The sequence below is a fragment of the Macadamia integrifolia genome, chromosome 5 (genome assembly GCF_013358625.1).
Source record: "Macadamia integrifolia cultivar HAES 741 chromosome 5, SCU_Mint_v3, whole genome shotgun sequence".
In the NCBI taxonomy this organism is placed as follows: domain Eukaryota; kingdom Viridiplantae; phylum Streptophyta; class Magnoliopsida; order Proteales; family Proteaceae; genus Macadamia; species Macadamia integrifolia.
Window position 1 is genome coordinate 29,261,092 of NC_056561.1, and position 13,529 is coordinate 29,274,620.

The following is a 13,529-nucleotide window of genomic DNA, read 5'->3' on the forward strand; positions in this document are numbered from 1 at the left end:
AAAAAAAAAAAAAAAAAAAAAAAAAAAAAAAAAAAAAAAAAAAAAAAAGAGATTAACCCAAATGGGCCAAATCCCGATTCCCAACCCTTATCTTTTATCAGGAACCATAATCGATCGAAACTATAACCCTTCTTCTTTCTTCATCAAAGTAAACCAAAAAAAGGAGGAACCCTTGCCCCAGTGACCCCTTCTCCTCCATCTCCATTCTTGACGACCAACAACCGAGGGTTATAAGTAAAACATCAATACCCTCTGCTCTCATTCTCTTCTCCATTTCTCTTTCCATCGATTGTTAAAAACCCAATCAACCCTTCCCCTTCTCCATTTCTCTTCCCATTGGTAGTTGAAAATCCAATTGAGGGCGATTGCATCTGCAAATAATTTTTAACGAGAAGCAAGAAAGATTCAAAATAGATGACTCACATGGACAAAGATGACTAAGGGTCGGATTCTCCAAAAAGGGTTGAAATGAAAACCTTTATAGTAAATTTAACATATAATCACCATTTGAATTGGACTGACAATTATTGATAAACATAGTTGTAGTTGGACAATGTGAATAATTATAAAGAAGGAAATGACACGAGTGTTTTCCTCCCTCTGTTCTTGCAATACTGCATCTGAGAAATCAAAGGAGTTGAAGGGAGGAAGTTCTTGAACCTTAAAATTGATTCGTGATCGGTCTTAGATTGTACTTCCATGGAAATTTCAAGAAAATCCAAGCTCATCTCTGGGATGAATGATTGCAAACGCTTATTCTCCATCTTTTTGAACATTGTTTTCGTATCAAAAAGAAGATGAGAATATGTAAAAGTTACAAGACGAGATGAGGTTTGATTCTCCTCTTAGTTCTTTCTACCATACCCATTTTAGGGGTTAAATTTGATTAATATTATATGTGAAAATTCAAAAGAATGAAAAATGATTTTAAATTGAAAAATCGGATTGGATTTTAGTGTCCATAAAAGCATGATAGATTAGAATTTAATTTCAAACAATCATTTTTAGTCCCGGATTTTTGCTCCCGAATTTTTACAGAACAACCGTAGTAAACACGTATTAAACACGTATCGTATCATTATCGTACATGTTTTATTGCACCAGATTTTTTGAAATGTATTATTACCGTATGATCCATTTAATTGCCGTACGTATTCGTTCCCGTATTATTATCGTCCCGAAACTTACTAACTATGCTTGAAACCATAACCCCCTAACCCTTATTTCACATTTTTATTACACTTGGTAATTATCACCCATCATGGTAGTTACCAATTCAAAAGGGTAACAAGCATACAACTAATGTACACTAATGCAATTCTATGCTGATGTGGCTATTTTGGATCGCTACATCAGCTTACATCCTTCCACCTCTTAGTCTTGGGCACCTGAATCTTTTTCCTTTTCTATCAAAAAAAAAAAAAAAAAAAAATTTCCCCTAATAATTAAAAAAAGGATAATTTACAGCGCCACCCCCTTGGAGAATGCCAGTATTATAGGAACACCCCCTTTTTTTCACAAAATTAGACTCAGACCCCCTATTATCAATGTCTGTTAAGGAATATATTTTATATGCTGATGTCAGCTAATATATTTTATTTTAAATACCAAAATACCCTTACTAAATGTGAAGTACCTAAAATGCCTATGTAATAAGTCTCATCCTCAAATCGATACTTACTATACCTTTCTCTCAAATCGAACACCGGAGATCATGGTGGCGGCGGTAGCGGCATCGACGACTAGCAGGAACTTGCGGCAATCAACAAGAAATCGCGACAACCAGCAACGACTCTTTGCCATTAGAGCCAAATGCCGCGAGGAGGTGACCCATGATGGTGGCATCGTTGGAGAGTGGGAGACGGAGATAAGCTCTAGACGGTCAGCGATTCATCAGGAAATAAAAACTAGAGGACGAGTTCCGTAAGGAGGCGAACTTGGGTGTTTGTTTCTGGTAAATTGCTGATACCGCTTGGAGCTAAATTCCAATCTGGAGAGTTGGACGGAGCCCGATTGAAGAGCACTTGATTCAACCACCGATCCTACTGGAGGGGTTTCTATCGACACTTCTTGGATGAACTCTTCCATTGAAATTGTTTACAGAGCTTGGAGAGGACCCTGAGCAGCTTCAATGGCTATATGTGGATTTCAATATTATTTTTGTTTTAATTTAGTTGGATTATTTTGATATTTTCACCCATATTTATGCCATTATACAGATTTTAGAAGTATATATGTGGCGGTTTTTTGGCTAATGTTGAATTTCTTTTTCTCATCTTTATAAGGATTGGAATCCTGTATGCTTTTATGTGTGTGTGTGTTTTTTTTCTTTTTCTGATCTTCGTAAGGATGGGAATCCTGTAAGCTTTTCTCTGGTTTTTATTTATTTATTTTTATTTATTTTTTATTTATTTTTTATTTATTTTTTATTTAATGATTATTTCTAGTAGTTTCCATTTTTTGTTGTTTCTTTTCTGTTTTGTGTTGAAGTCTGAAATGATGAAAACGATATCTTCAAGTAAGCAGAAGCTCCATTGTTGTGCTATGCTGAATGATTTTGCACGTCAGTCTGATCCCGAAGTTCTGCTTTTCTTGTCCTCATTTTTCCTTTCAATGGTTAATTTTTCTTTAAGTAATGTTCCTTTGGACTGTCAAGCTCTGCCCTTTGTGTGTCTGATACACTTTAGGGGATTCTCATCTCTAGTCCTCACAATGTCACATCCTGAGAAACTCTCGCCCTGAGAAACTTTAGAAGGATCACGGTGGCCCTGTCCTCGCCACCCAAGGGCGGAATACCCCCACATGGATTCATCAAATCCATGAGAAATCCTGTAAAGCCTTTCTCTCCGAAGGGTGTAAGTTAGAAACAAAGTAAGTGCCTTCCTTGAAAGAGGAAGATCGAAGGGTTTGATGGGTTGATAGAGCTTAGATACCTGAGCTTTGGTGGGGCTTCAGTTTGTTCGTTTTCCTTCAGGGTTTGATGGGTTGATAGAGGTTAGATACCTAACGAATTGGGCCATATTTCGACACTGGAATATTTCTGAATCTGAGCTGCAACTGGTTCTCTGGTGAAATCCCACTTGAGTTCTCTGGTCTGGACAAGCTTGGGAACTTGGATATTTTTTAAGGGCAAAATGGTCGCGGTACGTGCAGAAAAATAGGAATGCAGAACGTTCGGACTCCTCCTTTCATTCCGCATAGAAATCTCGATCCTCTTTTTCTCTCTCTCCTTGATTCTTCTTCAAGGTTGTTCCTTCTTTCTTCTTCATTTTTCACCGCTCTCCAGTTTAGTTGAAGTTTTGTTTACCAATTTCAGTGAAGATTTGCATCCATGGTAAATTCTCATAGGTTAATAATATCTACCCAATAAGTAATAATAAAATCATAGATATTCAATAGCTTTGTTTACTTTATAAATTCAAATTTGTCTTTTGCCATATTTGCAAGCTTTACTATCCAAATCCCTTCCCTGATGATTAATATGTAAACATGGTTTTTGGATATGTGTGGCCAAGTCTCTCATATGTTCAGTGCCTGAAAATAATTATGTTGATTTTTTTCTTATCTCATCCTATTTTGAGAGAGAGAGAGAGAGAGAGATGATGATGATGGCGGCTGTAGAAATAAGGAACAACGTTGAAGAAAAAGCAAGAAGAGAGAGAGAGAGAGAGAATTGAGATTTCCTAACAAAATCTAAGGAGGAGTCCGCTTATATTGGATTTTTATTATTTATTTATTTATTTATTTATATAAAAAAATATTAGACAAGTTAAGTAATCACATCCGTCATCTCTCCACCCTAAAAACTAGGAATCAGTTACAATATAAAAAATTAATAGATGGTTTAGATTAATCTAAACTTAAATGGACGGCTAATATTAAAAGAAAGTGAAAATAAGATTACAATACGTACGTCCTGCTACCACTCGCCCTTTTTTTAGAACATCCAAGTCTACCGCCGGCGGTAACTATTGTTACGGACCACGACTCATTGAGAAGTAACTTTTTAGGTAAAATATATTTATTATTTATTTTAGTTAAAAGGGAAAAAATGTCATTTCAAATCTTTACTTAACAGAGACTAACGGTAAAAGATCTGAGCCTAAAATTATCCTTAAAAAAAATATATGATTATACCGATTGTGTGTAAGAAGGCACATTAGCACATAATTTGAGGCATTGGGATCAGATATGACCTTGACACCATGCCAACCCTGTATCGATGAAACAATATGGACTAAGGTTAACGGAAAACTAGTATTATAATCCATACCGATACGTATGGATCTTCAAGTTGATCGATACCCGATCCGTTACCGTGCACTAAAACGATAGAGCATTAGAGCCTTAGCTGTTAGCACCGATGGTAAAGCTTCCATGGCGTAGTAGCCGATTAAAGTAAAGGAAAGTTATTGACAACTGAAGGTCTGGTCACGTGGACAGTGGACCCACTTAAACGAGGACCACGTGTTGTCAGTTTTTATTTTTTCTTTTAAAAAATTTTCTTTTGGGATACCTGGGAAAGGGAACCGAATATCTGATGGGAGGGGGGAAATCCAGGCTGCAAGTGCTGACATGTCATGGCAATGGTACCTCGAGACTCAGGTGTTGGTGGAGACCACATGATGCAAATGTGGACTACGTGTACTAACTTGTTACTTTCTCGGACGTGTGGAACGACCTCCACCGCCTATTTATAAACCTTAGCATTAAAACTATTGCAAATAGGATTAAATTTTCCTCCATCATTGGTGACGTGTTCACTTTCGATCCTCCCCATGTCGGGTTTGGCTCCTCTCTCTGCCTGTGATCGTCCAAATGGTCTAAGAAATCGACACTTTATCTGCAAATAGAGGGTGGAAGAATCTACCAAAAAAAAAATAAAAGATGGAAGAAAGAGAAGTCGAGAACTAGTGGATTATTACCTGAACATGTGACAATCATTCAAATAACAATGAATAATATCTGGACAGCTCACCGCTAAAGCAAAAAGAGCTGAATCAATATTACTTTCATTTGAGGGTCAAGATCTCATGATTAAATGATTTATTTTTTCCCATTATGTCTCAGAAACTGTCCCTGTAAGAAAACATCCCACCCACTTTCTCATGTGACTTCTATTTTTGGTAAGGAAGAAATATCTTCATGGCTGAAATGTGGGGATTCTTTCCCATGCCTCTTACATAACTATCACTCTTCTTGATTTTATATAACTTTCCTCTGTTTTCAGGGTTGGCTTGACAACGCATGCATAAGCATCACATGTATTTAATTAATTAAATCTTATGAAGATAAGCATCACGTGTATTTAAGTGGAGATCCCCATCTATACATCTGTAATTTAAGTAGAGATCATGACTGTGGATTGCTGTGTTAGTCTCCTCAAGGATTAGTCGAGCTGTGCATAAACTGACCCAGATATCTTGGTTAACAAAAAAAAAAAAAAAGCATCATGTGTATTTAATTAGGTAAATCATATGAAGGAACATTTATGGTTAAAGCAAACTAGCTATATGCATAGTGTGGAGTGGTGTGGCTCCACAACAATTCATGTTTGGCTGCAAGCTTGTAATGGTGCCTTAGGTGCAAGTAGAATAGTCATTTTGGTTGTAGCCTTGAGTTAGAATGGTATTAGCGATGAGCTACAATGACGAGGAAATGTGGAACGAGTAATTAAACATCAATGTAAACTAAGTGGAGCAAGCCTCATGTGTGGAGATTCTTGTGCATCAATTGGTGTGATGTTGGAGATTCCCCAATTCCTGAAGCATAGGCAACTCTTACCCAATTCTTTATTTTATTTTTATTTATTTATTTATTTATTTATTTATTTTTTGTGAAAGAATAACTACTGAAAAGGAGGAACGTGAAAGAATTGAAAACTGAGACACATTACTCATATAACTAGGGAGTAGAGTGGGACAAATATCTTACATTAATCTAGTTGAAAGTGAAATTTGCAAAGTAGAAAGATAGATAAACAATGTCGTGAATGATTGCCAAAGCCTAAAAGAGGTGGTAGAATGGTAGCCAAAAGATCTAATTAAGGAGGAGAATGGCTTCTCGATTATCAAACTCCACTTGGATATGATCCAAGCTAGAACATGTGGGGTGCTTAATTGGATGGCTTAAGCTTCTTCGTAAAGAACTGACATGAAATTTGAAGGTTTTGAAATTGCATGCACTTGTGTTGCCGTCGAGAATCCTTTGAAGATCAGACATCTGTCATGCAATAGCATAGAAGGCCGAGGGTCGGAGATGGCTCTGGGATTAGTCCTCCAACACCCAAGTTAGAGACCCGTGCAATAGTAGTAAGAGAGTAATAGTGAGCAAGATAGTGAACTTACCTTTGCCAGGCCCCTTCGTTCTCTTTTATATGATTGGATCTTGTAGAGTCCTATTAGGAGATGTCCTCCTGTTTCTAGTAGATTTGGGCGATTTGGAGGATCTTATCTCCTGAGTCTCCTTCTTCTATGGGGAATACTCCTGTCCTTTGGGAATTTGGAAATTGTCGTGCCTCTCTCCTTCAGGTGGGTAGAATCTTGTTATGACTCTATTACAGAAGGAGGGTTTAAGTCTCCCAACGATCTTGGTTTCCGAAATTGTTGGCTTTCTATGGTCATTTCAAATTTCTTCTGAATTCGGGTGTGTGATTGAGTGCCACGTGTCAACATTTCGTTGGGTGATCATTTTGTGTGTATCAATTTGCAAGCCCAGATGATCATGAACAAGACATCTTAATACATCATGAGGTTTTCTCTTTGAACATTGGATCAAAATTCATTTTTTCATGTCCAAAGTGAGGGGGTTTCCACTTTCATATAAGTGTTGTGGTTGTCGGGTAGACGAGTATGGAAAATAAACAAAGAAGAGAGGTTGCATTGCTGAATTCCTGATGAGCAATCTGCTTTGCTTGGAAATTAAAGTTCTTGTGATTGATTTTTTCATTTGAATTAAACCCCGCTTTTCTCTTTATAAATTATAGCACATGAATGAACCAAGGTGTATGAGGGTTGATTGGGTGTCAATCAAACTCCCATAGGAAAATATTTTATTCCAGGGGTTGGGATTGGCGGGTGGAATCCGAAGGGTAAAATGAGGGAATAGGGGTCAGAACTACCTCTGTGCAGTGACTAGAGTCCAATGAAACTGATTGGGTGTCCGTTGGGTTTCCACATAAACGACTTTGTTTTAAGGGTTGCGATTGACTAACAAATCCACAAGAAATCTAAGATCGGATAAGATTCCTCTCCATAGAGTCCATGAACCATAGAGTGATCTCATAGTTGGGAACTTGGGATGAATTCGAGACATGTGCCCAGGTCCTCCCAGTCCTAGCCGTGGGATTATTGTCTGGTCCCTGGGTTCTATGGAGAGGATCTGGATCCATCTAAGGTCACTGAAAATCAAAATTTCCTATTGAAAATGATTGGAGCCCAATATCACTGATTGGGTGTCAATCAGATTCTGAAAAGGAAAGATTTCAAACTGGGGGCTAAGGTTGGCCAACAGAATTCATATTTATAATTATACGATTGGAGTCCAATATCACTGATTGGGTGTCAATCAGACTCTAAAGAAGAAAGATTTCAAACTAGGGGCTGATGTTGGCCAATAAGATACATATTTATTTTTTTGATTGGAGTCCAATATCACTAATTGGGTGTCGATCAGACTCTGAAGAGGAAAGATTTCAAACTGGGGGCTAAGGTTGGTGAATGGAATTCATATTTATTTTTATGTTATGGGTGAATGTTCTGTAAGCCGATAAGGTTGGATGGGGCAATCTAGGAAGATTTGGAGGTTATAACCACTATAGGGGCTTTTTGATCATTTTACCAGACAAAACCCTGAGTTGCATCGTGACCAGTGTTATCAATTCGGCCGAATAATTCGAATTTTTCCGAATTTTATCAAAAATTCGGACCGAATCAGAATTAAAAATAAAATTCTTTAAAATTCATGATTTTTTCAAAAGTGAATATAAATCGTGAATAATTCGGACCGAATCCAAATTAAACCGAATTATTCGGTCCATTTAAACATTATTTAAAAAAAAACCAAAAAAAAAAAAAACAATAAAAGCAATTAAAAAAAAAAACCCAATAAGCTTTTTTGACCACTTTTTTGACCGAATCCTTAAATTAATCAATCGAATTATTCCAAATAATTCCCGAATCCGAATTTGCTAACTATGATCGTGACTGAGATTTTCGGTTAGATTTCAAGAGACTCCTTTCATCATGGTCGATATACTTTCTGGATTGAAGTGGTTGATCGTAGGGGTTGACTTTTAGCCTATGAACGATATTCTCAGGGGCTAGGTAATTTGGCTTCAGAGGTCTAGGGTTGACCATTTTGAGTGCAAGGCAAAAAATGAAAAGCCTTAGGGGTTGAGAACCGAATGTTTGCATTTCCCTTTTTTTACCAATGATGAGGAGAATATTTGGCATGTTTTCTTGACATGCGAGTTCTCGAGAAGTGTATGGGCTTCAGGCCCATCGGGGTTGAGAACCGAATGTTTGCATTTCCTATATGACCTAGCCATATCCCTCCAAGGCTACCAAGTGGCAAAACAACATGACATCATGTCAAACGACAATTCACAAACTTCTCCATCTAGTATACCAACCTTTTTTGGTGGGGTGGTGGGGAATCTAGACTAGATGAAGAACAGGACCTCCTTGGGACTAGCTCTACTGAACTAGCCTCAAGCCCAACTGGCCTCAATATACCAACTTTATTTATACATAAAATGAGCAAAGGTTTCTTGCATGGCCAAGATAAGAAGGGCTTTTAATGTGGCCCAAATAGATGCCAAAGTTTCTTGTTTTCAAGGTAGAACTGAGTTAACCACGAAACTCTAAAAAATATAAGAGAAAAGAATCTTGTCCGTTTGTGTGATTTTATGTCCTGACACTAGTAAGCGCAAAAAGATCGCACTACCCTTTCCATCCAAATGCCTCCGTGTGGCCTCCATTCTCCTATGCATTGGCACGTGGCCACACATGGATTGGATTCTCTTGCCAAAATGGTACACATAACAACATGGACTTTTATTCTGGTGCATGTCAATGTATGAGAAGGTATTTGATTAATCAAGCTAAAATTTGAATTTGAGTCATCTTGATCATGTCCTCTCTATCCAATGGGTGAAATATCACTTCCCACGTGGCATAATGAAGTAGTCTGCTACCCTCAGGAAGCATGGTTACCTAGATGGTTGGGCAAATTCGGGATTGTGTGGATAGGCGCACGGTCCTAGGTTCGATTCTCCATTTGTGCATCTACGATTTAAGTGAAAACTTTGATTAAAAAAAAAAAAAAAAAAAAAAAAAAATATTATTAGCCTTGATTACATTTTTCAATTGAACCCAAGGTTATTTCTATCCGATCCAGATCAGAATCGGATTGGTATCGGTATTGACCGATTCCGTCTTCTCAAACCTTCCCAGGAAGTCCTTCCTAGTTGACACGTCGAGTCAACTCGCGAGTCGTTGATTGTTCTCAGATTTCAAAATACTGTATTATATAAGAACCCGTTTTCCCCGGACGCTGATGCGGTAGCAGAACCGTTGGAACGACCTTCCGGAAACAATGCTCTATCCCTTTAAAAATGGCGGTCTCTGCTAAAAATCCTCGACTCCCACTCCAAACAGAGCTTATTTACCCTCTTCGCTTAAAACCATTCCAGCCTAAAACTATAAATTCTTCTGCGAATCGCCAAAACCTCCAGATATCTGTGAAAAGAGCCCCCGAAGTCTCTGCTCTCAACACCAACTCCATTGATACTGTAAATTTGAATTCAGATATATGTGTACTATGCCTCCACGGGAACTTAGAGCAAGCCCTGCAACACTTAGACTCGATGGAAGAACGCGGTTTCCCTGTGGAGGAGGAAACTTACATAGCTTTGGTAAAGTTATGCGAGTGGAAGCGAGCAGCCTCACAGGGAGCTCGTGTTTATGCTCATGTCTCCAGTTCAACGACCCATTTAAGCATTCGCTTGGGAAATTCTCTGTTGAGTATGTTCGTGCGGCTAGGTAACTTGCTCGATGCCTGGTACGTGTTTGGCAAAATGGAGGAGAGGGATGTCTTTTCATGGAACGTCTTGATTGGTGGGTACGCTAAATCGGGTTTCTTTGACGATTCCTTAAATTTGTATCATAGGATGTTGTGGGTAGGAGTCAAACCTGATATATATACTTTTCCTTGTGTTCTGAGGACCTGTGGTGGTGTTCCGGATTTGGCTAGGGGTATAGAGGTTCATGTTCATGTTATTAGATTTGGGTTTGAAGCAGATGTTGATGTGACTAATGCTCTAATTACTATGTATGCCAAGTGTGGGGATGTTCGAAGTGCAAGGTTAATGTTTGATAGAATGCCTATGAGGGATCAAATCTCGTGGAATGCTATGATATCAGGATATATTGAGAATGATGAGTGTTTGGAGGGCTTGAAGTTGTTTTCTATGATGAGAGATCTTTCCATAGACCCAGATTTGATGACCATGACCAGTGTAATTTCTGCGTGTGAGATTCTCAATAATGTGAGATTAGGGGAGGTGATTCATGGGTATGTTTGCACAAAGGAATTCAGGGAAGATGTTTCAATTTGTAATGCGTTGATTCAGATGTACTCAAGTGTTGGGAATTTGTCAGAAGCAGAGAAAGTTTTCTGCAGGATGGGTTTCAAAGATGTGGTGTCATGGACTGCAATGATTTCTGGTTATGAGAAAAATGGGCTACCTCACAAAGCTGTGGAAGCTTATCAGCAGATGGAGTTAAAGGGTGTGAAGCCAGATGAGGTCACTCTTGTAAGTGTCCTTTCTGCTTGTGCTTCTCGAGGACTTCCTGACTTGGGAATCAAGCTCCATGAGTTTGCTAATAAAATGGGCCTTATTGCATACACAGAAGTTGGAAACTCCCTTATTGATATGTATTCCAAATGTGGCTGCATTGATAAGGCTTTGGAGGTCTTCAAACAGATGCCTGAGAAGAACGTGATATCTTGGACCTCCATCATCTTCGGATTTCGGATCAACAACCGGAGCTTGGAGGCCTTGAGCTTCTTTCGGCAAATGAGATTCAGTCTAAAACCTAATTCAGTTACACTGGTTGCCGCTCTTTCCACATGTGCTAGGATAGGAGCCTTAATGTGTGGAAAGGAGATTCATGCCCATGCACTAAGGAGTGGAGTTGGGTTTGAGAGGTTCCTGCCGAATGCACTTTTAGACATGTACACGAGGTGTGGAAGGATGGAATATGCAAGGACCCAGTTTGACAGCTATATAGACAAAGATGTTTCATCTTGGAATATTATGTTAACCGGCTATGCCCGCCAAGGATATGGAACACTTGCTATTGATCTGTTTCATAGAATGGTAGAGGAAGGTGCGGAACCTGATGAAATCACATTCATTGCCCTCCTCTGTGCTTGTAGTAGATCTGGAATGGTGACTGAAGGTATGGAGTATTTTAATGGCATGAAACAGCAGTATGGTGTCACGCCAAATCTGAAGCACTATGCTTGCATGGTGGATTTACTTGGTCGTGCTGGGCATGTCGAAGATGCATATGAGTTTATAGAAAGCATGCCCGTGGAACCTGACTCTGCTGTCTGGGGAGCCTTGTTGAATGCATGCAGGATACATCGACAGGTTGAGCTTGGTGAACTTGCTGCTGGCTTCATATTCGAAATGGATTCAGAAAGTATTGGGTATTATGTTCTATTAAGTAACCTCTATGCGGACAATGGTCGATGGGATGAAGTTTTGAGAGTGAGAAGGGCGATGAGAGAAAGAGGGGTTATGTTTGATCCTGGCTGCAGTTGGGTGGAGGTTAAGGGAAAAGTTCATGCATTCCTCAGTGGAGATAATTCCCATCCACAAATTAAAGAGATTAATGCAGTTCTAAATAGCTTGTATGAGAGAATAAAAACTATTAATCTTAATATGCTTGAGAACAGTTCTCTAACTGACACTGGAACATCTAAGGCTGATATCTTTTGTGGGCACAGTGAAAGACTAGCCATTGCGTTTGGGCTCATCAATACTCTGCCCGGGGTGCCTATTTGGGTCACAAAGAACCTCTATATGTGTAGTAGCTGCCATAATACAGTCAAGTTCATCTCTAAGATTGTTCGGCGGGAGATAACTGTTAGAGATACCGAACAGTTTCATCATTTCAAAGATGGAATCTGCTCTTGTGGAGACAAGGGTTGTTGGGGGCTACAGAACTAAGAGAACTGGATGAAATCCCTACCCTTCCAATGGTATCAAGGTTGTGAAGCAAAGGGAGAAAGAAGAAACAGGAAAAAAGAGAGATCTCTATGTTCTATCCTTAGCTTAGTGAGAGAATTATAGCATTTTCTCACAAGACACCTCCTACAGATTGGTTGTGAAAGATAAATGAGAATCGCATGTCATGCAATCAGAGAACTGAGATACTTGGATGTTCACTTTCTGTTGGTATGACTGATAAGACATGGAAGGAAAGGCTGCCCATCGCCTATCTCATGCAGTACTGCATGGTATTGTTGTTGTATGATGATTCTACCTGGATTTCATTCCCTTTTATGGCACATAACGAACTACAGCATCATTTTACTGCTAATTGATCTCAGCTTCTGATATACTTGCTGTTTTACTTTTGAAGGGGAATTTATTAGGAGAGAAAGGAGAAGAAAGGGAAAACTATATTTATTGTTGTACACTGCATGACAAATTTACTTGTATTTGGGAGAACTGAATGTATTGATTGACTCTTGGTCAAACATTGTGAAGTTAGCAGGTAGCAGGGTCCATCTATAGCTTTTGTTATCTCCACTTGTAATTCCATGATCACATTTTTGAGAGAAATGTCTTAAATTTACCTGCATCATAATTGTTATGAAATCACATCTATGTACTTTATGTTATTTTTCTGGAGAAATAATAGGCAAATCTATCAAATCCTCACAATTTTGGCTTATCCAAACAATGGAACAGGTATAAAGGATTTTCAACTCTGAATTTGGTGAATCAATCCAAACTCTCAAATCACATCTCCATGGATTTGTGGTTCTGTAGATTCTCAATTCCATAGAAGTAGAAATTGGAAATACCCTAGAATTCTAAATAAATACATCCAAATGCAGCCATAGGCATCTAACCACTGCAATTTATATATATATACCCAAAGTTAGGATTAAGAGAGAGAGAAGCTCCCCCTCTTAGATCTTCAAGAAGCTCTGCCGGGTGCTCCGTCGATCTTCAACAACAGCTCCAAAATCTGATCGTCCCCTACAAGTCCGATCGCCCTCAAAGGTTAGCACCAGCAAACTCCAAAGATCTCTCTAAGATCAACGCATCCTTCTTCTTCTCAAATCCTCCAACCCAAGCCTACCCAAGCCTTTGTAATCAATATCTCCAAATATTATTAGTAAAGTTTATTTTCAAATGATTATTTTCTGCATATCATCTTGCATATAGCTTGCTTCCTGTCCTATCTTCAGATCAAAGGCCACAGTCGTGCCTCTTGATTCTGAAA

The 13,529-nt window shown here is 38.7% G+C and overlaps 1 protein-coding gene across 1 annotated transcript; it reads left to right on the plus strand.

Moving 5' to 3' along the window:
• Positions 1-9,573: 9,573 nt before the first annotated feature.
• On the plus strand, positions 9,574-12,898 carry LOC122078621 (pentatricopeptide repeat-containing protein At1g15510, chloroplastic). The gene has a single exon (XM_042644689.1). It carries the CDS (start codon positions 9,617-9,619, stop codon positions 12,239-12,241), a length of 2,625 nt encoding a protein of 874 aa, XP_042500623.1. The 5' UTR covers positions 9,574-9,616; the 3' UTR covers positions 12,242-12,898.
• The last annotated feature ends 631 nt before the right edge of the window (positions 12,899-13,529 follow it).